Source organism: Lemur catta, chromosome 16, assembly GCF_020740605.2.
Source record: "Lemur catta isolate mLemCat1 chromosome 16, mLemCat1.pri, whole genome shotgun sequence".
Classification (NCBI taxonomy): Eukaryota; Metazoa; Chordata; class Mammalia; order Primates; family Lemuridae; genus Lemur; species Lemur catta.
This window is the reverse complement of record NC_059143.1, coordinates 42,603,030-42,628,144: the sequence shown is the minus strand read 5'-3', so window position 1 is coordinate 42,628,144 and position 25,115 is coordinate 42,603,030. Positions and strand designations below refer to the sequence as shown.

The following is a 25,115-nucleotide window of genomic DNA, read 5'->3' as shown; positions in this document are numbered from 1 at the left end:
TTCAAACTTCCAGGCTCTTCCACTCCCCATTTGAGCAGGGTTTTGAAAAAGAGGAAGCATTTCTGGGGCACTGGGATGTCTTTAATAAAGTAATTTTTGAAGATTGAGGGAATGAGTCGAAGACTTTTCACCTCTGGGATCCCGTTTTTCTTCTCCTTTCCTACGATAAAGCTTAGGGAACAGCGCTCCTGGCTAAGCCCTCCCGGGCTTGATAATGGCAAGAACTGCAGGGCAGGAGACTGGGAGAGACACCTTGGCAGCTCCCAGCCAGCTGAGCTGTTAGAAGACGGGGGATGGGGAGACTCAGAGATAGGAGAGGTTGAGCTCCCAATGCCTGCGAGTGAGCAGGGCCCAAGCCCTTGGGATTCTGCGTGAAATGGGATGATTATGTGGATAATTCAAGTTCACATCTCACAGTGGTCCCAGTTGGCTGTGACCAGGTGCAGAGGCTGCAAACTCAAACGCTTACATGAGCCAGGCAGATACTGAGTGACACGGGCCAGATGTGACAACAGGGAGTGGAGAGGAGCGTGGGAACCTGGAGGGTCTGTGCCCCATCTAAACAGGCAGCCCCTGTTGAGCTCCTGCTGATGGATGCCAGGTCTTCTGATTGTCAAAGAGAAATTGGAAAACTTAACTTGTAGGTGAGAATTTCCTATTTAAAAAATCCTGGGAAGGCGAACTAAAGGTCACAGGCAGACAAGCTGAGACCCACCCATCGTTTCACACCCTGTCTCTCCATACATCCTGGGTGCCCCCCGGGTGAGCTTTGGGAAGTCCATTCGTGAGTGCCTGCGATTTTCCCGATTCCGGGCCGTGAGGATGCCAAGTGCAGGTTGTTCCTCCCGTCCACAGCTTCTCAGCCCCCCACCAAGGAGCAGGGGGGGCTCATCTCCCCCGGGGCTAACCTTCCCCCAGAATCAACGTCCCTTAATTGTGTCCTCGGTCAGGACCTAAAGAAGGTGGCTAAGTGGCCACCAGGCACCTCTGTTTAGATGGCCAAGTATGGCTCAGACGCCCAAAGGCCTCTGGGGAAACTGGCATTTCTCAAGAACTAAATTGTTGCTGAGGCTTGAAAATTGCGTCTGTAAATTGGAGAGGCAGGGCGAACAGGCGCCGCAGGCGTTTGCTGATCCTCAGGAAACTCGGGGAGTCAGCGGGCCCCTGAATGCTCAGGCCAAGGCAGCGTGACTCAGTGGAGAATTTTCCGTGGTTTCAGTGTCTTTTGCTAACTGTCGCCTTTTCTCCTCTCTGGTTCTCTTGCCACAGTCCCCAGATGACTTTCTTACAGTCCACTGGGCCCCTCTGTCAGGGTCACAGGGTGGACAATCCTTAGCCTGGCGGATGTCTGAGTGTTTGTTCAGGATCGAACAGAGGCAGGAAACAGTGACAGTCCTTGAACCAAAACCCACAACCGCCAACCTCCTAGAGCCCAGCTTCCCCCTCACAGCCCAGCACCGACCAGTTCGCTGGAATCCAGTTTTATCGAGCACCCAAGGCACGGAGAGTGTCGATTTAACCCCACGCTCTCGGGTTGTTTATATAGTGATGAGCAGGACGGAAACAGCCACACAAACAAGCACCATCAGGGGCAGAAAGGGGCAAAGCGCTGTAGGTTCAGAGGAGGATGGAACGTCACTCGGTGTCGGGAATCAGGAAGGGCTTCATGGAGGAGGGGACATTTGAGATGGGCCCTGAAGGTTGGCTAGATGTGGACGTGTGGGAAGGTCACTCCTAACAGAGAGCAGCGTGAGCGAGGGCAAGAAGGTAGGAAGGCCCAGGCTGTGAATGTAGGGGGCACAGAGGGACAGTGAGCCTGACCCTGACTGCCTGGCTAAGGAGTTCAGACTTGAGATGAGTGTTCATGGGTCGACAGAGGCAAGGCTTTGAGGGGTTCCTGCAGCTAGCTGGCTGTCCTCGTGGCTGTGTGCAAACTGGATTGAGATTTGGGATGGAGAAGGCAGGGTGCAGAGTCAGGGGGTCATGGTCTGAACGTGGGCAGCAGTTACTGAGGCAGGTGAGGTGGGGAGGGTGGAGGTGATGAGCATACAAATGGCTGGGCTGGGACGGGTGTCCCTGCTATCCATGGTTCCTTCTCCCTCGGGCCCATTCTAGTCAGGCATTTGTCCCCAAATTCCACCAAACGTCTCCTATTGACGTCACCAATGACATTCACATTGATAACTCCAGCGGTCCCTTCTTGGTCCTCACCTTGCTGACCTACCAGCCATACTTGCCACATGCGGTCTCCCCTCCGGCCCCGGGGACACTGCTCCCTCCTGGTTTGCCTCCGTCTCCCCGGCCACGCTCACAGTGCTGTCCTTGGACCCCTCCTTTCAGCCTCCTCTCTCTAAATCCCATCTGCATGCTGATGACACTTCAGCTTGTCTCCAGCCTGGGCCTCTCCTTGAACTTCTCTCCACTTTCCACTTGACCTCTCCATTCGGGTGTCTAACAGATGGCTGGCGTTAGTGTGGTCCCCAAGGGGTTTGCATCCCGACGGCCTTTGGATTTCTGGTTCCTCTGCCCCAGTGCTTTTCTCCAAGGGACACTGCAGCCCACTCTCTCAGCTCCGGAAGCTCCTTGCCCTGACTCACCCCATCTAAAGTGGCCCTCCCAGACCACCTGGATCCTTTCTCTGCTTTATTGTTCCCTTGGCATCATCAACATGTAACATACCACACACTGTACTTATTTACATGTTTGATATATGTTTGCCTCCACTCAAATACATAGCTCATGGCGGAAAGGATCTCTTCTTTGCTTTGCTTTAATTGCTATATTTCTAACCCCCACAAGTGCACGGTACATGGTGGGCACTCAACACGTATTTGTGGACGATGAGTGAATGCATGAATAGAAAACCACACTGTCATCCTTTCAACTTGTGGGGCACAGCCATGTGGAAGGTCAATGACGATGTTCCAATACAGAGGCCTGGAAGACACAAGGGGACAGCTCCTGGAGATTTGCAAACATGGAGGAGAGGTTTGAAAGGAGTGTGAGTTCGGATTGGCACATTTTGAGTTTAAGTGACTTGAGGAATGGTCTGTGATGTCCATCAGGCTTTTAGAGATGAGGTAGAGAGAGAACAGGGCTAGAGGTAGATTTGGTAATCGCCAACATGGAGTTAATGCCTTAAGCCAGGAGGAGCAGAGGAGGAAGAAGAGGAGAAAGAGAAGGAGGAGGAGGAGGAGGGAGAGGAGGGAGAGAGAGAGAGAGAGAGAGGGAGGATGTGAGCTAAGGACAAATTATTGGGGAACATCTACATTTAGGGGAGAAGAGAAACCAGTAGGAGTATTTTAATAGAAAAACCAGGGGATTGAAATGTCATGGAAACCAAACTGGTTCAAAAACGAAGAAATTGTCTATAACACTGAACACTGCACAAGGGGAGGATGGGCACTGGGGAACAGTTGTTAAATCTGACCACCTGGAGATCTGCTATCCTGTTGCCCGAACATCCCAGGTGGCCGTGAGCCCCAGGCAGGAGTGCAGCGGGAGCTGTGGAAAATTTTGGAGCAGCAGATTGATACGACCAGAGCTTGGTGGAGGCTGGGAAGGGGGAGTAGAGTGGACACCCTTTAAGAGGATATTGCAGTAGTAGAGACCAAGGGAGTTCTAGAAGCTAACTTAAGGGTTGGTGGCTTTAACGTTCAACATGTAGAGCAGGACAATGACAGGCCCAAGGTCACCGGGGTCTGAGGGGCTCCTGGACCTCCCAGTTGGGTATGACCATTGCTCTTTGCATGTCACCAGCAGCAGGTATTTCCCAACACCGTGTCTCTCAGCCTCCGCAGCTAATATTTGTCTCCCATTGATCCAGTACCCAGCCTGTTACTCTTTAACTGGAGTCCAGGGTTCAAAGGCCTGTTGGTTAAACACTTATTACGTTGGGGAGGGAATGTCCCACTGATAATCGCAACTGATGAACAGGCAAGGATCTTCTGAGTAAATACAGACTGCAGAGGAGGCAAGAGGGCGCCAGGAGGGGGGTTGAGGTCAGTGAGGGAGGGGAGAAGACCTCAGTGACAGTGCACTCACCTGAACCTAGATGGTGTAGCTAATGACACACCTAGGCTGCATGATATAGCCTATTGCTCCTGGGCTACGAACCTGCACAGCATGTTGCTGTACTGAATACTGTAGGCAATTATAACACAATGGTATTTGTGTATCTAGCATATTTAAGCATACAAAAGGCAACGTGTTGTGCTAGAACATGGCTATAATGTTATCATGCAGTAGGAATATTTTAGCTCCTTTATAATCTCATGAGACCACCGTCATAGATGCAGTCTGTCGTTGACTGAAATGTCATTATGCAGTGTAGGACTGTATGTTACACGTTAATATCTAGAATTTTTTTTATCAAACAGAAACTCTTTTAAAAATCCAACATCCTGAAGCTCCATCATTGAATTCCTGGGAGTAGAAAATCCTGTGCTTAGTCTCTGGTCCCTTCAGCCTCTCAACTCTGTTGGACAAAGGGATGCTTATGCTGTCCCTGGAAAATACCAGACACTTGCTTTGTGGTGGGGAAAAGCCGGAAGGTGGGGAGGGTGCCCTGTTCTGCGGCAGCCAGAGAGGCAGTGCAGCTTTCTTTAAGTGCCGAGGCTAGGACTGTCCCTGAGAACAGGCTGCTCTTTCACATTGTGCAGGTGTCCCATATTCACAATGGATTTTGTAAACTGAAGCAGGCCCCCTCCCCTCAAAAGCCTCCTGTATTCATTTTCCTGATATGTAAATACCATAATTTCAACCTTTAGTCCTTTTAAGCCAAGCATCACCTTTGGCATTTGTTAAAATAAAAACACTTCTGGAAAGGGTCATGTGGTTAGCCTATCAGTCACTTATATCTTAGTATAAATGAGTTTATTGGCTTTTCTTTCAGACAGGAAGTTTGATGGAGGGGGTTGGAGGTGGATGGGCAGTAGAGTCAGTGGTCGAATGGTGTCTTTGAACTAGACAACCTGCGGCCAGGGCATGGCTCTGCTGGCCTCTTAACCTCCAAGGCTTTTGCCTTGTATATAAATTGGTGCTTATTAGGCAGATGTGGAAATTTCGATCAAGTAGTAGGAAACTGACTCTGCAAAGGGATGCTGAAGGCGGAAGGAAAATACACTCTTCATGGCAGAGTTCGGCTTGTTGTTCCCAAACTCCTTCCTTTTTCCTCTGGGTGCCACTAGATACTTCCCAGCTTCCCTTAGGCACGGCCATGTGACTGACTTCTGGCCAGGGGAAGGTGGGCAGAGGGGATTTGCCCTCCCTGCACCAGCTTCCACAGGCTCTCTTCCTCCTCTGCCTGTGGGTGGCAGAGGACCCTGTCCCCGGGGGTTGTGGAGATGCTGAACACAGCCTCTCCTCCAGCCTACCGGGGACTGAGAAACGCACCGCTACTAAGCCACTGTGATCTGGGGATTAATGGGATACTCTGCCCTGATAAACTCTTGCCTCTTCTTCCTCCTCAGCATGTGCACAAGGGAGAGGAAGGAGGCTGGAGCAGGTGGGCAGGGCCCAGGGAACGGAAAACCACCCAGACCACAAGGCACTGACAACCACCTCTCGAAAAAGGTACCTGGATATCAAGGTGATCCCTGTATGCAAATGATCAAGGCTCCAACATCCTATACAAGGATTGTGTGTATTTGGGAAGTCCAGAGCAAGTGAAATGGGGACGCTATTTGGATATCTGATGACTATGTGAAAGACTATTTGATGTCTTTTCTTTCATGATGCCCCGTGGCTTCCCATCAATTGACTTAGTGGGTTTCACTGCTTCAACGGAGTAAAGATACCAGCTGGAATAAACAAGATTTACTGTAATAAATTGTATGGTTCCATTTGTATGGCTTTCTAGAATAGGTGAAACTAATACATGGTGGAAAAAACTCAGGACAGTGGTTGCCCTAGGACTTTAATAAAAAGACAAAACAGCAGATGGATAAGAATAAATGTGTACCCTCTCATTAAGCCTTGGCTACGTGGCTTGGTCAGACTTTAACATTTTTTAAAAGTATGGAGCTTTTGGGGAGAGGAAGGAAGTGAACATATTGTAAATGTGCAGGCATTTAACCCCCTCTGAAGCAATTATGATGCATTCACAAAGCAGCTTTAAATCAAACAACCCATAATACTTGATGTAGAAAATGTTCCAGCTTCCATAATTCTTTATTAAATATTTGATAAGTTGCATCACTTCTTTACAATAACTTCATTTTGTCACATTAGTCTTTTGCTGTCAGGAAAACAATCTACAATTTCTGTTTAGATCTCTCAAGAAAAAAGCAAAGCAAAAAGGATTTGTTCTTAAACAAAACTTTTCCTGTGTGTATCAAATTCAACCGTACATTAAAGCTATTCTGATTGTGAAAATGAGCATTATCCGTAAGTTGTCTTAAAAAACAACTTCAAGGTAGTTTGGTTTTTACCACTGTATCAAATAGGACTGGGCTTCGTATTAGGAGGTGGGTTTATAATAAAAAGTTATGAAACATCGAGAATTCATTTGGAATGCTTGAAACTCTTTCACCTTTAAAAGTCACTGTTTTTTTCATGTTTCATTTGATAACAGATCCTGAATTAAGAAATCAACAGCAAATTAACATCATCTTCCTAGGGTTCTCTCAGGCTCCGATGGCAAGAATTTTCAGGACACAGCTTGGAGAAAACTGGAGAAAGGACTAAGCTCTCACTCTTTCTCAAAACCAGATTACTCGATAAAGGTGTAAAAATGCTATATAAATATATACATATATATTTGGACAGCGTATGTACGTATATATGTATATATATTACATACATAGTAGTTGAGGAAGAACAAAGTCACGCAAAGTCAACATGAAGGAAACCGTGAAAAGCTAGGTGACATAAGCCTGAGTAGGAGGGGCAACCGGCTTACAAAGGAACAGGTATCTGCAGACACAGGGTTATGGTCATGAGACAGGCTTCCGAGGCGTGGATGCAAGGTTGAGAATGCAGTACACTAGCGGGCAGGAGCCAAGAGCAATGCCCTTAGATTCCTACTGTTACTCCTTACAGACATAAAACCAACCGACAAAAACATGCACTGTCAACATGCGCTGCTTTGAGCATAGCATCTTTAACAAAGGATGGGTGTGTAACACCTGGTTTCCTTGGAAAATTTCATACCAACAGAAAGTTAACCCTTTCCGATAAAACATCATACAAGCTCACGTCCCAGTACGACGGCATTTTTCTCTGACACACTGAGAACATCCTGGGGCGGGGGTGTGCGTAGGCAAGTATATATACACTGTTTATTAAGGCTTATAGAAATTAAAAAAGTGGTCCAAAGTATATCACATTTTCTTCCCCAGTTTTAAAATCTAGAGTATTCATACAAAGTTTGGAGTTTATAAGGATTTTTTAAAAACACATCTCAGTCCTGCAACTGGCAGTTTTGACATGACTTACCAGGATGTACCCCAATGCCTGAATGAGACAGAGGTAGTGCATGATCTTCTGGGGGCCGGGAAGGGAGCAGGCCAGGCAGTTGCCCTGCACAGCAGCACCCCCTACTGGCAAGGAAGAAAGTGACACCAGATAGCACCTCCCCTCCTCCCTCTCTCAGTACAGGGGTGCAGAGTGAGGGTGAGCAGGACAGCGGAAAAGAGAGAGCAGGGCTGGCGCAGTGAGTGGGGGCTGGAGAACTGATTAACCCAGGCTTTTTTAAAAAATGTACTTTACAATTTCAGAGGTGACATACAATACTCTTAGGAAAATACAAGGGTTAACTGTTAACTGGTAGAACAATTTGAAAGTTGAGGCATATGAACTTGGCTTTCGAGAGAGCCACTTTGGATCTGGTGAGATCAAACAGCAACAGGGCATGCTGTCCATGTAACACTGGGAGGTGCGGAAAGTGGTTCAAATATCTCGCAAACCATTTCTCAGGATCTGTCACTGTGTCCTTACGTGGGAGGAATAATTCATGTGAAGTCACTTTATATCACTTGCCATCTGAATTTAGGGAATATCCACTGTCACTTGCCAAAGGGACTTGGAAACAAAAATTGAGTATCTTAGAGGTTTGTTGTAGTGATGAGTGTACTGGCTACGGAGAAGTAAACAATAATAAATGTTTCAGGCCAACAAGGAGAGAGCACTGAAACCCACCACACCACAACACAGACATGCTCACTGCTGCCTGCTCTGCCCCAGTGGTGGAGAAGCAGCACTGTCTGCAGTTAATCCTACCAAGACTGCCCGAATTCCTCCTCCGGCCACCAAGGGGCAGGAATGGAAATACCCAGGATCGACAGGCAACTGCAATAAACGATGTTAAAAGACCTTCACCATGCTGTGTGAGAGCTCTGGCATGAAAGTGAGTTCGGCAGAGAACTAAAGACACTGAACTGAGGGGCTTGGAAGAATACAGAGGCAAGAGAGCCTGGCCCAGTGGCTAGGACCACTAGGATGGGTGATATGGGTGACAGCTCCCTCCTCTGGCTGGGATGCTGATGAGGGGTGGCGGGGGTGGGGGGGAGACGCCTGAGGAACAAGCCAGCAACCTGCCCCATGCACAGCACATTGCCCCTGCTGCCGTCTGCAATGACCTTATGAGATGACTGAACACGGTCATCAAGATTTGGAGAACACAAGACATACGACCATTTTGGGCAAGGAGTGAAACTGCGAGAATTGTTGCAGACGATTGAATCTTATTTTGATTTTTTTTTAAAAAAAAAAACCAAACCCCCAATCCAGCAATGTTTACTTGTCATTAAAACCAGATATTAGTAATGGAAAGAGGAACTGAAGTGTCATTCACAATCACTGCCTTTCAAGTATTCATAGGGCAGATTTTGATAATTTTTATCTGTTCCTGGCTTAGAAATTATCTGAATGATTTTTCTTTCGTATTTTCAATACTTGGCTGAATTTGCATTTAGTGAATATTCTGATTTTTTTCAATATACAGTTTGCAAAATGACAGAAGGATCCCAGTTCTTAGACTAGAATTGGATTTTCCCCCTATAATTACATGATCACTCTCAAAACCCACAAAAGCACATTACTGCTCCACACGGGCGTTGGCATGAGTTTTAAAAGAAAATGGACTCTGGACTATTAGGGTTTACAAAAGGGGGATTTTTGCCACTGAGACATTTGTTATGTCGACTGTAGGAAAAAAACACCACCAATAGACAAAAATAACGAGCGATATTATTTTTGATAATTACTTTTTTGATAATTACTTAACACCTAAGTTTTCTGATCACTACTAGGTATATTTTTAAACCAATGTGGACAAGGAGCCAATATTCAGCTCTGTAGAAATCCACCTTCTTTCAGAAACCTCAGGCCTCTGCACCCCTTCAGACAATTCACCTACAACCACAAAACGTTCATGGCTTCCCCCATGCCGCCCAGAGCTGGGTATAAATGAGCAATTTCTTACGCCAAAAGGTCCTTCTTACCGAACACAGCTCCCGAAACCACAATTTTTTGGTCTTATCTGTGACTGGCATGAGATCACATCTCTAGTGTCCTCTAACTGCCACAACAGGGTTTAGGACAACACCGGTTAAAAAGGACAGCAGGGTTGCCGAACCCCCAAGTCTCGGGCATTTTCACAAAACACAACGGAATTCTGCCACAGAGACTTCCAAGGGGAGAAGAATCAAACTGTGCAGATACGCTCAATCCCCTATCACGACCAGCTCAACGGCCTGACCTCCGTGGGTCAAATCAAGTCTTCTCTCTGTTAATCTAGCACACAGTGGACACAACGCGGGCAGTACACAATAGACACAACGCGGGCAGTCTCGAAGCATGCAACAGGTCATAGGTAACAAAACTCAGATCAAGTGTGTATTAAATAAATCTTTGTAGCTGAGTAGAAATCACACAACGATCGGGGAGGACAGGTCTGTAGGCTCAGCTTCACATCCGGTATTTACACGCCAGCAGCCAGATTCACAATTGAGAGATACTGCACCGGAAGGATGTGCGTAGGGAGGAGAAATAATCATCACATTTAATGTTTGTGATCAAAAACAAAACCAGATATGACCTCCATGTGGTACATAAAGTGCCTTCGGAACTGGTGCCGCTAGAACAGAAACGGGTTATTCAGCGACCGTTAGCAAACGCATACAAAGAGACGGAACAGGTCTGGTTTCCACAGTTTCAAATCAAGCAGTGCCAAGTTTCATTCAAAATGTCTCTACTACAAACGGCGAAGAGGAAATTGGGTAAAAGAGTGTCTGTACAGCATCGGGAAGGGTTGAGTAATTTCTCTTATGAGAAACGGTCGTCCAACCCTGTCTCAAGTGTGTTGGAGCACACATAAGTACTTCTAAGGAATAATGGTGTGATTCCTTTCAAGTCAACACAAAATTTGTCATGCTATGTTACAAGTCTCGCAGCCTGTAGCTGTGATCTAGATTTGTACAAAAAACCAAAAATGTAATACCCAGTTTTTCTGAGTATGGAAAAAAATTATCATTATGTCTAACATTATACGGGAACTGGAAGTTCTCTCAAAGTACTTGTCTGTAGAAGGTTTTCGGGCCAAAAGTTAGTCTTCCAATTCTAATAAAGTAGAGGGTGGAGGTGTCAAAGTACTTCAAAAATAAAAATGTCATTGACAGTAAGCCTGGTATGAAATTCAAATACAAAAAAAAAAAATGCTGACTTTTCTAAGGACATGAGACATCTTTAATCATAATTAAATAAAATCTGAAAATCGGTCTAAATCATTTTAAAAAGTAAACATGAGTTGTAATACCATACCTGTCGAGTGATTAATTCCATTCATTGTCATTAGAAAGTATGTAAAATATTTATTAAGGGCTTTGCCTGCAGAGGCACAACATAAATAGCATAAGTCCTCCTGAAATGTAATTAGTGTACATATCAACCAGTCGGTAATTTGTGGTGGGAAGTGCAGGGACTCGAGCTGGGACCGGGCTCCCGCGTCTGAACTTGGACGAGTGCGCGGGCGAAGGCTCAGCTCCAGGGTCCACGCCTGCAGCTGCTCTTCTGCCAGCATCTCCGCAGAAGTCTGTTAGGCAAATGCAAAAGTGCAAGCAGAACTTGCTCGAAAGAACAACCACCCCCGAGGCATGGGGTGCCGCTTAATCCACCCCTTCAAATCCTTGAGCATTTTCCACGGCCATGAGAAGTTTCTCTCGCAAATCTTCAAAGGTTTCGTATGGAGGTAAGTCAAGGCGATTAAAGCTGCAAAAGGAACAGAAAGTGTAGGTGAAAAGCCACAATGTCACTTCCTAGATTTGGCCGATGGGGCATCATGTTTGAGCAAGAGAATACAAAGAGAGCCCCCACCAATCATTTTGAATCTCAAAAAATACATTCTAGCTATGAAACTGTCCACACCAACTGTCCACAACCTCCAGAGGAGAGAAAACAATTTTCTAACAGGCCAGGAAACCTCTGCCGTGGGCAGACGTGGATCTTGGTAGAGTGCCGGTAGGAAGGCAGACACGAGAGGCACAGCAACTCACGTACACACCCCAGGTTTCCAAACGCTTGCGACACGAAGAATTCATGCTTCTGGAGTTACACATGCATTGAGACTCTGTCTATCCCTAATGCCACTTACTCTACATTAGGCCTTGAGCCAAGTGCTTTTCTCTATTCATTCATTTTGTTTTCAGCACAACCCTGTGAGGCAAGTAACGTTATCTCGTTCTGCAGAGGCAGACCCAGAAGCAGAGAGGTAAAGTCAAGGTGCCCGAGGTCGCACTTCTAGTACCGGGCAGACCCATGAACAGGCCCAGGCTGTCCGGGGCTCCGGAACACCGAGGCGAAGCTACCTGCTCTCATCAAGGGCAGGCAAGTAACTGACATTTAAAGTGAAAAGCTGCATTTACAAAAAAGCCCTTATATATCTGGAGGCTTCACTTGGGGGGTTGCACAATCACGCTGGTGACAGTGACAGTCTTCAGACAAATGGATGGCCTCTGTGAGCAACCACGTTGTTATGGGACCAAGTTCAAATTCTGGCTCTGCCATTTGCCAGCTGTGTGACCTTGGGCAAGTTACCTCACCTCTCTGAGCCTGTTTGCTCATCTGTGAAATGGGGACACAGCCCCCTGGACCACCCCCCATGCTAGCCAGTGCTGCATGTGACCGCCAGCGCTCTCTGTCAGATGGCCAGGTGGCCCGGGGAGAGTGCCATTAGGAAAACTACTTGGTTGCTTTATTTCTACGACACACAGAGAGGAAAAGAAGTTTTGGCAAGAGCCTGCTGGGTGGTTTTCCTCTCTAGGTAGCCCTTGGCCCTTCCTAGGGAAGAGCTGTGAGTTTTCGGCCCTGCCTGCCTGCAGGAATCTGCGGAGCTTTGGAAATCCCACCGCCCAGGCCACACGCTAGACCAACTAAGTCCACATCCTTGGCATCAGTATGTTTTTATTAACCCTCTCTAGATGGTTCCCACATGCAGCCAAGGTGGAGAATTGAGTTCAGAGGTCTCATCCGGGCAGTACCCTGTTTTAGTTGTGGCTGAAGCATGTGGGCTGCAGAGCAGAGGAAAAGTTCAGCAGTGAGCTATCCCTCCGTCCACAGACGCACAGGGGCGGAACGCTAAACTGGCTCACTAATTTGGTTCTATTTGAAGAGTCTAAAAGAAAGTGCTTGTTTCATCAGAGGCAGTATATTTGGTGCAGCGGTTAAGGGTTAATTCTACCAGACCCAAGTTCAAATCCTGTGACCTGGGGATCTGTGAACTGTGATGCTGGGCCAGCCTCCCGACAGCCCAGGAGGACAGTAACAATGTACAATAAGGTTGCCATAAAGATCACATAGTGCCTGACCCGCAGAAGATGACCATGCCCAATAATTTAGCTCTTGCTAATATTTGTCACTGTGGGCGCTATGAGCCTGGGAGTTTGCACCGATACCCACAGTCCTGGGGCTCTGCCCAGTGCTGGCTGCCTTTAAACTGCGCCTATTATAAACCCAGAAAACCACATTTAACTCTGATACTGTTTGGAATAAAAACTCTAAACCACCAAAACATTCTCCCCCCAGAATAAAGATAGAGAACCAGGGACAATGACCATTCTGGACAGTCACCAATCTCAGGCTGGAGTCAGCTTGCTTTGCAGGGTCTCACCGGCAGTGACCATATTCATTCTGTTCAGTCACATGAATGGTATGAATGGGGGGAAAAAGACCTTTCTGGCAAAGCAAGGCAATCAAACAGAAGCAAAAAACCTTTCACAGCCAATTTCTCACAAATACATTTTCATGAGAATTCTCTCCCAGCCGGCACTTCTAGTTTAAGGGAGGGTGTTTCCTGCAGGGAGTGCTCTGTTGCTTATGTAAGTTCAGTACGGTGGAAGCAGGCTCTGAAGCCTCCTTGTGCACGAGAAAAGCAGGGCTAAGCTGCTCAGCATTTTCTAGAAGGCCCACTTTCACTGCTTCCTACGGAACAGGAAATAAAAGCCTGTGCAGAAAACCCAAGACGAGGGACACGGGAACTTGGATTAGCAAGAGCTCACTGAACACTGCTTTAGAAAACTGATTGCGCCAAGCCTGCACGTGTGCTGGGTTTCATGTAACTCTTCGAAGAAAACCACTGAGACCCTCTGCCTCGCCCTGCATCCCGAGAGGGCAGCCGCACTGCACCTGTTATCCTGGGCAACGGGTCATCGGTCAGACCACTTCTCCTCCTTGGCCGCAATCACATTATTACCCAATTCCAGGGAATTAAGAGCTATGGACGGGCACACGAGGCCTTTTAAAAAGGATGTTTCTCCAGGGAATTTTATCCTAAGTTCCAAACACCCCGTGTAAGGTTACAGTGAAAACCCAATCTGTTGAGAGGGTGGGAGCTGCCTTATCCCCACATGGTGACAGTGAAACCTCTGTTACGGAGGACAGGCAGGGAAGGACCAGGTGCGGAGGGGCTGCCCACAGCGCTGAGTCCTTTATGTGCCAAGCACACCGGGTGCATCTGAATCTTGGTTTCAGTTTCCGTACAATTTCTATCTTCATCCCTATCACTGCCTTTTCGTTCTCCAAGCTATTTATGGCCGGAAACAGCGCTCTATAGTCTCGAGCCCAGCACCACGCACAGCTAAGTATATAAAATACTGCCTGTTGACAACTACATGTTTTTGTCACTCACCATGTGTGAGCTCTGGGCAGTTTTTCGGGACTGCCCCACTGCTCTATTGTAAACAGCTGAGGACCATTGGAACCTAGACAAGAAAAGAGAGAGAAATGTTAAGAGCGCTTGAGGCCATAGAAGCAAGCTATGGTGTGACTTGGAGGAAGGACAGACCAGCTACCGTCAGGGCAAGGTTTCCCCCAGGTTGAGTCCTGAGATGCTCTCTCTTGCTACAATATAATATTTAATATTTATTTTGAGATGGGGTCTTGCTCTGTCCCCCAGGCTAGAGTGCAGTGGTGCAATCACAGCTCACTGCAGCCTAAAACTCCTGGGCTTAAGCAATCTTCCTGCCTTAGCCTCCACAGTAGCTAGGATGACAGGGGAATGCTACCACGTGCCCTGCTATTTTTTTTTTTTTTTTGTAAAGACAGGGTTCTCCCTATGTTGCCCAGGTTGTCTTGAACTCCCGGCCTCAACCTCCCAAAGTGCTGGGATTACAGGTGTGAGCCACTACACCTGGCCAATATTTAATATTTATTGTTGGGAGAAGTAAAAAGATTACACAACCTCATAACATAGATTCTGTACTACCTTCAGAAAAGAATCCCACCAAGTTTAGCAGACATAACAACATACGCAAGGGCAGACAGCTACAGCCTCTCAATTGAAGCCTGGAAATTTAAATCTAAAACTACTTTCGGGGAAAAAAATAAAATAAAATGTGACCTTCAGTATGCAAAGCAGAAAGAGTGATTTTTTTTTGAAAATCTACAGTAAGTACTAAAGAATTCTGTGACCTGGAGGTGAGGTGTCCTTTAAGTGATCAGTTTATAGCCCCATGGATGATTCTGCAAAACCCAGTTTTTAAAGATATACCAAAAAACAGAACTAGAAAAAAAAGAGAAAACAAAGAGAAGACCAACCCTCATGGTTCTCTCCACAAACTGCTCCCTCCATCCCTCCAGGCAGAAGCACCTGTTATGTATGTGAGGTGCTTTTATTGAACCTACACATAGCACCCTGTCCTAAACACACTTCTCAGCCTTGTGTAGAGAGACAGAGTGTTCTTGGGCCACAGTTGATGCTTGGCTAGAAACTCACAGGAGGAGAACTGACTCTAACCACATCCTGTGCTTACCATAAAGTTCGGCAAATCCATTCATAGGTACTCGGGATGTCCCCGTGACAAACTGCAGTAACCGGATACGCTTTTCGGCGTCCATCAGCAGCACAGCCTATGAACAGAGGCAGAAGGTCATTATGTCCCCCACGTGACAGTTGCACATGCCGCTGTAACGCAAGCAGGCAAAGCTTAATCTTATTTATATTGCACTGTAAGACCCACACACAGTTGACTCTGAAAACTGAGGCTTTTTTTTTTATGGCCACCATAGCATCAGCCTCTCTCATCTTAGAGAGTGACTGATCACAATGTCTCTTTCTTCTCCTGCCAATATGCCAAAATAAATGATATAAAAAGCAAACTCTTTGATGGCATCGAGCTCATGTTTCTGTGTGTGAGGCTGGCCAGTTCCCCCGAAGTCAATTATAAATATACAGTGTTCAAGAAGCATCAACACAAGGGGAATCTGGGTTATGAGATGGGGTTTCAGATTGCAGACACATTCCCAAAGACAACATTTTATAAAAAGAAAAAAAAAAACCAGAGGCAAGGATGGCCATCTAAAGCAATCTGTGCATCTTATATATCTGAATTATTACCAGAATTGAGCTGGCTTTACTGGTAATGTTATATTTTAACTGCTATAGAAAAATATCCACAACTGAAGCTAAGTGAGACTTAGATTAAGATTTGAAGATTTTGCTTTTTTCTCTCTCTAGACTTCTGCTGGCACTTGAAATATTAATAGACATTTAAAAATTTTAAAAAGTTAGTGATTTCTTTTTTTTATAAGTAAACAATCAACCTTTTCATGGGTAACTTTTTTTTTAAAAGTTAGTTTACTGTCTCTTCCTTGGACTAACCTACTCCTATTTCATGTCCCACCTAAAAACTGAACAGGATGCAAACATTGGCCCAAAGATATTAAATTTCATTTGCATCTTTGGTTGAAAGATATAAAGATCAAAATATTTGTTGGAATTCAAAAAAATGAAGAAAATGACTTCCTAACAGGAAATGGTATCTCGGAAAAGCCAGCCCTTATGCATGTGCGCCCTGGGAAATCACCCATTCTTATTTACACTTCGGGGCACTAGTTCCAGTACTCTTGGAGCCGATTAATTCCTTTTCAGAATCATCTCACTCAATGGGTTTCTCCAATAAAAGTCGCTTTAACCAGGTGTTGTTAAGGATCATTTTGTTCGAGTCTAGCTGTCCACTACAGTGACGGCACAAGCACAGTCAGGGCGGCCAGCTCAGTCTGCCTCTCCTCCCCCCGCAGGGCAGGTGCTAACAGACTCCAGTGTCAGCGTCAGTCCTGAAGTCAGACCGTACTAAGGACACCCCCAGAGCCACCAGTTCTGATACAGGCGGAAGAACACGGGGCAGGGGCTGGGCCCTGGAGTTACCTTCCAGAACCACTGAATGACAGGGTGATTCGGGCAGTAGCCGTTCTTGTAAATAGAATGCTGTCTCCAGTCGTTCACATCGACGTCGCCGAGGCCGCACATCAGCAACTGGGAAGGAAATGTAGCAGATGTAAACAAGGCAGGGCGTGAAAGCTGCAGAATTCACAGTGAGAAATTACCTTTCCTCCACGCCAGCATTTTGTCATTGTGCAAAGCAGGTTAGCTAGCAATTCATACAAACAAACGAAGGCGGATACTTTGTTCCAAACTTTACCTGCGACAGCAGGTCACAGAGACAGCACAGGTAATGAGGGTGACTTGATTCTAAGCCTGTATAAGACCGTGGCATTTCACATTGGAAACAAAAACTCCCCAATCACCTCTAATCTTAAGCACAGAGCTCACAGATTTGCTCACACTCCACTAGCATATGCACACAGCCCCAGCTGTTCCTCCTCCTGAGGGGTCCTTTGTCTGAATATTTGAAAAAAATCTCCCTACCCACAAAAGAATTAGTGCTTATGACAGCAAGAACTTATCTCCTTCAGATTCATCAATTAAGGTGACAAGTCACCTCCTCTGTCCAGAGGCCGATGAACTGCAGATGTGCACTAAGGCAGTAACGGGTTCTTTGACTTAGCATTTAGTCTAAGGTTTGCTTTTCTTATTATGTAACCCTCCGACAGGGAAGGTTTCCCGTGGACAACTGAATACAATATTCCTGCAGAGGTACTAGAATAAAACGGAACGAGAACTAAACCAGAAGCCTGAAAACCAGGTTCCTAGGCCTGACTGTGCCAAAACCTTATTAGGTAAACCCAGGGTCATTAACTTCTCTCTGTCTCAGTTTCCCACCTGTACAATGAAAGGCTTTCAGTATATGATTTCTATGACTGCACAAACCTCGGCTCTACCTGATGCAGCAATTTTCCTTACCTGGTGCCCAGGGCCAAGAACCCAACTCAGCTCAGTGGGCTTATTTGGCATCTTCCAGAACTGCCCTCTCACGGGCAAGGAAACTGTGGTTGACCACTTTTGCTATTCCTCACTCCCAAATCTCCACACAAGTCCCATAAGACACACGAGATAGAATTAATCTAAACTTATGCTCTGGGACATTACAGAGCAAAGAGAATATTAAAATATCATTTGTAATAAGTAATGAGAGGTACTTTAAAAAAATCTACTTTACATGAAGTAATGTTTATAATACAAACCTCCAGCTCATTTTCATCAAAAATTTTAATCAAGTCGATAGGAAGGAGTTCTGTGAATCCCTGGAAGATGAAAAAAAAAAAAAAAAAAGATCACCCTAAACACCTTTCTCTTTGAAAAAGACAAATTTTACAGGAAGAGCAAACTTTATTGGGTTAGCCAGAAAAAACGTATTCTTTACTGATGATTCTTACATCAGTGACAGTATCAAGTAACTACAGTTCTAAGAAAAACAGCACAGTCACCATACAAAAGTTCTGAAAAACTGTGGAATCTAGAAGGTTCAGGTACTTGGCTAATTTTTGAAACCCTATGAAAATAGGGGATACTGCAGGCAGGTGGATTCTAAAAGCCATTTATGATACACTGCCATGAGTCAGTGTGTCCTAAAATGCAGAGGCCACAGATGTGTAAGAGACATGTTTAAAAATAACGTGCCGAGGGCCTGGAGACAAAACCCAGCAGGCAGCGTGATTGATTGGTGTGGAAGAGAGTGAACACCAAGAACCGCACTCTCGTTCCCAGCTCATCACTGACCAGCGCAGCAACCCAGGACGAGACCCTCGATGCCGCTGGGCTTGAGTGTGGCTGACGCTGGGTCCTGGATCACCTGAGATGCAGCCCCAGAATCTGCGTCCTGTGGCTTCGTTCCTAAATAATGTAAGTCTTGCCTCTGTCCAGTCCGTCCTCACATTTTATGTCCCCAAGGCCCTGAGTCCGAGTGTTCTGCCCGGGCTTTACACATCACATGTAGGTGCCTGAGCGCGGGGTGGGCTTAAGAGAGCATCGCCAAATGAGAACTTTGCATCACTTCAGTAGAAATCAACAACGTGGGCATGGGGCATTTTCCTAAGTGATCTTTTAAGTAGTTGAGACTATCATATTTAAAAAAGAATTTTACTTTTGGTTCAAGCGAAACACTTTTTAAAATGATGACTCCTTCACCCTTTGCTGGGGGCCTCTGGAAGGGGCCTGGGAGCATCACTGACATTAAAAACTTGCATCTGGGAAGCGCCTGCTTCATACACAAAGCTGGCACAAGGTGCTGGGTATAAAATAAGATCTTGGGTTAAGAAAATGTGTTTTCCCTGTACCTGTATAGGACAGAATCTGTAAGGGACTATTAAGACAGCCATGAAGAAAGGGCAAGGGATTAAAAAAACAGCCTGACCACTGAGGAGGCGGCTTCACTCCAGGGAGGGGTGGCCTGGTGGGAACCTGCCCTTACTCTGGTCAGCTCTGAGTCCTCGGACTTCTTGGATGCTGTCACTGCAGGCACCACTTGAAACTTCAAGACAATCTTGTAGATCAAGTTTGTAAAAAGTCTTCTTTAAAAAACATTTAAGACAAATAAAAAACTAAGAGAAGCCAAGTAAGATAATACTTAAAAAAAAAAAAAAAAGCTGGTGGCACACCGGCCGACACTCCTGTCCCGGAGGCTGGACAGTGGTGCCAGCTGTGAGTTCTGGCCATCCCGCAGTGTCCCCACTCCCACCCCGTCTCTCGGCGCGTGGCAGAGACCCCGGTCAGCACGGCTCACCTCCAGGAAGGCGTTCATCTGCTTCTGGACCCTGTTCACAAACCTCCACTGGATGACCAGGCTGCGGGAGAAAACAAATGACAGGTGACCACCTCCACCACCACCAGCGCGCCCGGCTTTCACCGCAACGTCACAGCTTTTCTCCAGGCAGGGAACGGAGAGAAACCTCTACAACAGCACAGCACAAAGGGGGGTCTACTGCCGTGCACCCACTGTTTATTCACGAATTCCTTCAAGAAACACTGATCATCCGTGAAAACCCTACAGTCTCACTGAGGATTTCAAAAGAACACGTGATTTCTCTTCTGACCAAGCCTTACTTGATCAAAGTTACTTTAGAAATGTGATTACATAGAGAAGAGAGAAAAGGTCATGGGTATGAACAGGCATGTGTACATAACACGCACGCCCCCCCGCATGTGTGTACAAATGTGTACATAGATTTGTAAAGAGAGTACTCAGTAGAATGTATTTTGTTATATGATATTTCATTCTAGCATCCAATGTACTGATATTCAGCAATGATACGTAAACTTTATCAGCAAAATGACTGACACTCGCACTTTAGTAACAAAAGGTGGAGGATGAATGGTTAAGACCTCTTTAAGTAACTGAAAGTCACTGAGACTATTTTCCCTGTGACAGTGTTTAGTACAGCCCAGCATTTATTACAAGGCAAATCCACTCAGGATTTCATCCAAGGTGCTTTGCTGCCATGAAGGTGGCACCACGGTGACAGCCCCCGAGGACCAGCCTGCAGCGCAACCCCTGCTCAGCCACATCAGGCTTCGCTGCACTGGGCTGCAACCCCCAGCCCAACAGCAGTCACCAGGGGAGCCACGCAGCAGCCGGAGATTCCAATCACACTTTTTTCAGTAAAGCTAGCTGAGACCCTGCCTGGCCCCGGCCCCCACCAAATTTGAACCCTGAAAGAATTAACCACAAAGAATGATGCACAGGACATATCACACACGCAGACTCCTCAGACTTCAGACTCTAGTCACCCCGGGCTCGAGTGTTTTTTTAAAACCCCTTCACAGTCTGTACTTTCCAAAGGAAGACAATGGTGTCTGCCAGGTCTTGAGGCCAGGAGTTCGAGACCAGCCTGAGCAACACGGCAAGCTAAGCCTGTCCAAGTTCAGAACCAGTGTGGTGGGCAGGTAAGATCTGAAGTATCTTACTTCCAAGTTTATTTATTCAGTGTAGCAAGCTTTTGATTTGAGAGTGGAAAAAAGTCTGCTATGTAGTAGTTCCACTCTCTGCCAGGGTTGTAAGTATTCATTCTAACATACTCCATTTCTTTCTAAGTAGGAAGGATGGTAGGTTTTTCTTCACAGATCACACTAAAAGATGCTAAGACCCTCAGTCAACTGTGTGAATTCAAGACCTACGACCAAGTTCAAATAAGACAGGAGGGCAGCCTTGCTGAACCAGAGCACTGAAAGCAAACAGGGAGCACGGGCCACCGCGGCGACCGGTAAGGTGAGCAGAAACCGGGACCCAGGAACCACACACGCGCGCTTACCCTGTCCCTGCACCAGGGCCAGGCCAGCAGGGGCAACCTGGCAATCTCTGAAAGGTCCCAGAATTATGTGTTCGAAGCATATTTTATATATATATATATATATATGGATATATAGGGAAAATATAACGTTCCTGGTAAAAATGTCCTGGGATTACTTAACAGCTAGACTTCCAAAAGGACTTGTTTTGTTCCACCAACTGAGGCTGAGATTGAATAAAGAAAATGACAAGTATCAGAAGCAATTCGTTATGTCTGCACATGCTGAATTCTTCCTACCCATTTTAATTATTTTTGTACATTTCCACTATAGAAAAGAAGTTAGGGGAGAAACAAAACATTTTATCTTTGTTGGTTCCTAATTTTACCTCACTGGTCCTTGACACTGTGTTCCACTGTTGCAATTCTAAATTTTACTTATTTATTTATTTAATTTTTTGAAACAGAGTCTCTTTCTGTTGCCCTGGGTAGAGTGTCATCATCCTAGCTCACAGCAACCTCAAACTCCTGGGCTCAAGTGATCCTCTTGCCTCAGCCTCCCGAGTAGCTGGGACTATAGGTGCCACCACTATGCCCGGCTACTTTTTCTCTCTTTCTTTTTTATTTTTGTAGAGATGGAGTCTTGCTATGTTGCTCAGGCTGGTCTCAAACTCTTGGCCTCAAGCAATCCTCCCACCTTGGCCTCCCACAGTGATATAATTGCAGGCATGAGCCACCGTGCCCAGCCTGCAATTCTAAATTTTAGATGTGAGATCCACATGCTCCAAAAGTATTTGCCACACTACTCAATGGTGCACACCCTCTCTTCTTCCTCTGTTCCTTCACAGGGCGGCTCAATGGAGCACGACACTATACTAGGCACACTTTCCATCCCATATCCAGCTTCCCACAAACCCAAGCCAAGAAGGAACTCATATTGTTGAAAACTGGCCAATTAACCCATGCCCATAGCATACACGAGCTGTTTTGGCAATGCATGTCAACCAAATATACTGTTCAATATATTAAAAGGTTGTAAATATGTGTATACATACTCGATATATTCCCTTTTGTTTTCATTTGTTACCATGATTTCCGACCCATTGGGCTTCAAATCCACTTGATATGTCTGTAATTACAAAGATAAAACAACAATCACCAGCAGGAAGTTATTTTGTGTACTGTTATTGAGTAATAATGTCTTATTATAAAAGGAAGATAAGCAGAATTTATTCAGAAATACTTCCCAGCACATGGGCTCTGTACACCAGAGAATTTTTAATGAGGCTCATAAATTGTTAAGATGTCACACATTTAAAGATGTTATCATTAAAGGCAAATTATTTTATGGTTATTTATGAGTTTTAATTATTCTTCATACATTAGCAAGAATGGGAAAGAGTAACACTGCTTCATCTGTTATTCATTTATCAAGAAATTAATTATGTTTAAAAGAGAAAAGAACAGGGTACATCCACCAAAATTACAGAGATCCAAATTCTAATGCATTTTGTTTCTGTCAATTAAATTTTATGGTCATAAAAAAAGGAGGCACGGAATTTCTTAGGGAGGGAGGGAGAAAGGAAGGAAGGAAGGGTCATAAAAAAAGGAGGCACGGAATTTCTGAGGGAGGGAGGGAGGGAGGGAGGGAGGAAGGAAGGAAGGAAGGAAGGAAGGGGAAAAGCTTCAGAAGCCAGGCTGAAAAGGTGGATTTATCTGCCTCTCCAAGACTCACAGACATTTATTTGCGTTGGGACACCTTCTCCCAGCCCGTCTGCCCGGAGCTCCCTCCCTCAGAGCCACCCATGATCATAAACAAGCGCATCAGCTGACACCAAGCAAGTCCCCCATGCTGTGAACTGGTCCCAGCTTCACATCATGACGTATGAAGCCATGACTAGCACAAGGGAAGGGAGAGAGGCCGGCCATTTTAGAATAAAATGTTTATTCTCGCTGTAGAAATTTTGGGGCAAAAAGGTAGAAAAATATACCACCTGCAACTCCCCTACTGGAATAAAGCCACGTCACTATTTTGGTGGGGTCCCTGTGGCTTCTTGTCCTCTGCCTGCCTGGCCGTGTTACGGAGCAAACCACGCCAGGGCGAGAGGGTTTTCCAGAGTAACTGTCAGGGTTCTAACCATGACGAGCACACAGATCCAATCTGTAATGAAACCTGTGCCCTGGCAGAGGGCACTTCCGGTGGGTCCTCACCCTCCGCTGCCCACACCCAGGGGAACCCTGAGCCCTTCGGACTCGACGCCCACACCCCGTTTATCTCCACACATGTTCTCTATGTACACGACTCGTTCTTGCTCACACCGAGAGCGTTTTAAATTAAAGCTCACTGACGACTGCTGGAGTCCCTTTACATTTTCTTCTTTACTGAGAAAGGGATCTCATTTCTCCACCACGACTGAACTCCATTTCCCATAAAGTCAATTTAACTCTTTACTGTGCTCAGTGTGGATTTTAATGCTGTTGCTGCATTTCTGGTTTTCCTGAAATCCTTCCTGATACCCCCCATTCCCCCTTCCCTGCTGCCATCCTCCCAGCTCACCCCGTCCTCTGCCAGTGGCATCTGCTCCTGCCCAGCACAGGACACGTCGGGGACAGAGGATGCCAAACAGCTTTCACTTGGGCTGCGGTGGGGATGATTCCTGCAGTCAAACATTTCCAGCTCTTTGCTGGTGTTTTGGGGATTTTATACCTTTTGGAAGTTTTATACCTTCTGTTCTATTTTTTAATAAGCCCCATATTGTATTGGTTTTCCTTTTTTCTTTTTCCCCTTTTATTCCTCCTCAAAGATTGCCTCACTGCTCCCTCATCTGGAGCCTTTCTAGCAGATCCACACCAGTGACGAGTTAATAAATCCAAGCCCAGTTCTAGGTACTGAGAAGGCTTCCAGTACAGCTCAGCGATGCTAAGATGGAACCTTCCTCCCCTCCTTCCCCCACGGCTCTCTGGTGTTCTAGGCAGGTGAAGCAGATAAATGTCCCAAAGCCCTGCGACATGCTCCTGCCAGTGTTCAGCCTTCCTCTTCCTTTGCTCACCGGGCCTCCCCAGGGGTTGCCTGGGAGCTGCGGTTTCCAGAGAGTGGCTGAATGAGAGGGTCAGCCACGGACAAGGCAGGGAGGGGAGAGTGAAGGAGAAAATCCACCCCCCCCATCCCAAGCTCCTCCTTGTCATCCCCTGGCAATGACAAGAGCAAACGGAGCCAGCGTCGCAGACAGTGGAGAAACTGTTCCATCTACACTACTGCGGGGGGGTCCAACTGGTTCCACCTTTTTGGAAGACATTTTGGCAACAGGCATCAAAATTTTAAAGTGCGTATCCCTTTTCACAATAATTTCTCTTTCAGAATTTACGCTAAGGGAAAAAAATTAGTCAAGTATACAAAATAGGTATTCCAGGATTACAGTTTATATGTTGCATATATGATATTCCAAGATTATACGGGACTGTATGTTTAGTTAGTAAATACTGAATAGCTTAGATGGCTGCCAACAGGGCATGGTTAAAAACACATGGCACATCTACTACGTGGAATTCAGTATAGCCATTAAAATGGGATAGATGGATATTTAATGAAGTGGAAAGGTGCCTGCGATATATTAATTCGAAAACCATATGCACAGTACAATTCCATCTCCATAAAAAATATCTGGCATGTGTATGCTTGAAGGGAATAATTCTGGAAGATATAAATCAATTTTAATCACGTTTTTTCTTGAGATAGTGGGAACAGATGATACATATTTTTATTGTACTGGCTTTACTTTTATTATAAAGGTTGATATTTTATAATCAGATAAACTAACAGAACTGTTTTTGAAAGAAAAGGATCATACTATCTATGCTAAGTAATGAGGCTGTGAGCAATACATCACTCCGTGGGCAGCTGTCCGGTTTTGTGGCTGATTCTGACCGCGGGATTCTCCCCCAGGTGGTGACAGGAGGGCTTGGGGACAGGCACAGCAAGGGTGGTTTTCAGTTCCGCTCCCTAAGCCACTAGGTTAGGGGAAAACCCCAAGATTCTGGCCACAGGCGCTTCCCAGTTCAAGCACCTGCTGGTGTTGAATTTCCGTCCCCCTTGGGTTCTCTGCAGATGACATTTCTGTGGGAAGCGGTGACCGCTGTTCAGATCCCACTTCTCAGCATGGCCGCCAGGGCCGGCTGTCAGATTGTCCCTCCATCGCAGAGCGGCGTTAGGCCCATCACAG

At 46.0% G+C, this 25,115-nt stretch overlaps 1 protein-coding gene across 9 annotated transcripts in view; it reads right to left on the bottom strand.

Annotated features, from left to right (window-relative positions):
- Nucleotides 1-10,788: 10,788 nt before the first annotated feature.
- Nucleotides 10,789-25,115, bottom strand: part of NEDD4L (NEDD4 like E3 ubiquitin protein ligase) — a 312,200-nt gene continuing 297,873 nt past the window's right edge. For all 9 annotated transcript variants that reach the window (XM_045527442.1, XM_045527439.1, XM_045527441.1 and 6 more), the window contains 7 exons: nucleotides 21,951-22,024; nucleotides 19,395-19,455; nucleotides 17,857-17,916; nucleotides 16,640-16,747; nucleotides 15,246-15,342; nucleotides 14,123-14,195; nucleotides 10,789-11,208 (listed from right to left, as the gene is read on the bottom strand). In XM_045527442.1, coding sequence (XP_045383398.1) covers nucleotides 11,106-11,208; nucleotides 14,123-14,195; nucleotides 15,246-15,342; nucleotides 16,640-16,747; nucleotides 17,857-17,916; nucleotides 19,395-19,455; nucleotides 21,951-22,024 — 576 coding nt within the window. In that variant the 3' untranslated portion in view covers nucleotides 10,789-11,105. The remainder of the gene's footprint in view (nucleotides 11,209-14,122; nucleotides 14,196-15,245; nucleotides 15,343-16,639; nucleotides 16,748-17,856; nucleotides 17,917-19,394; nucleotides 19,456-21,950; nucleotides 22,025-25,115) is intronic.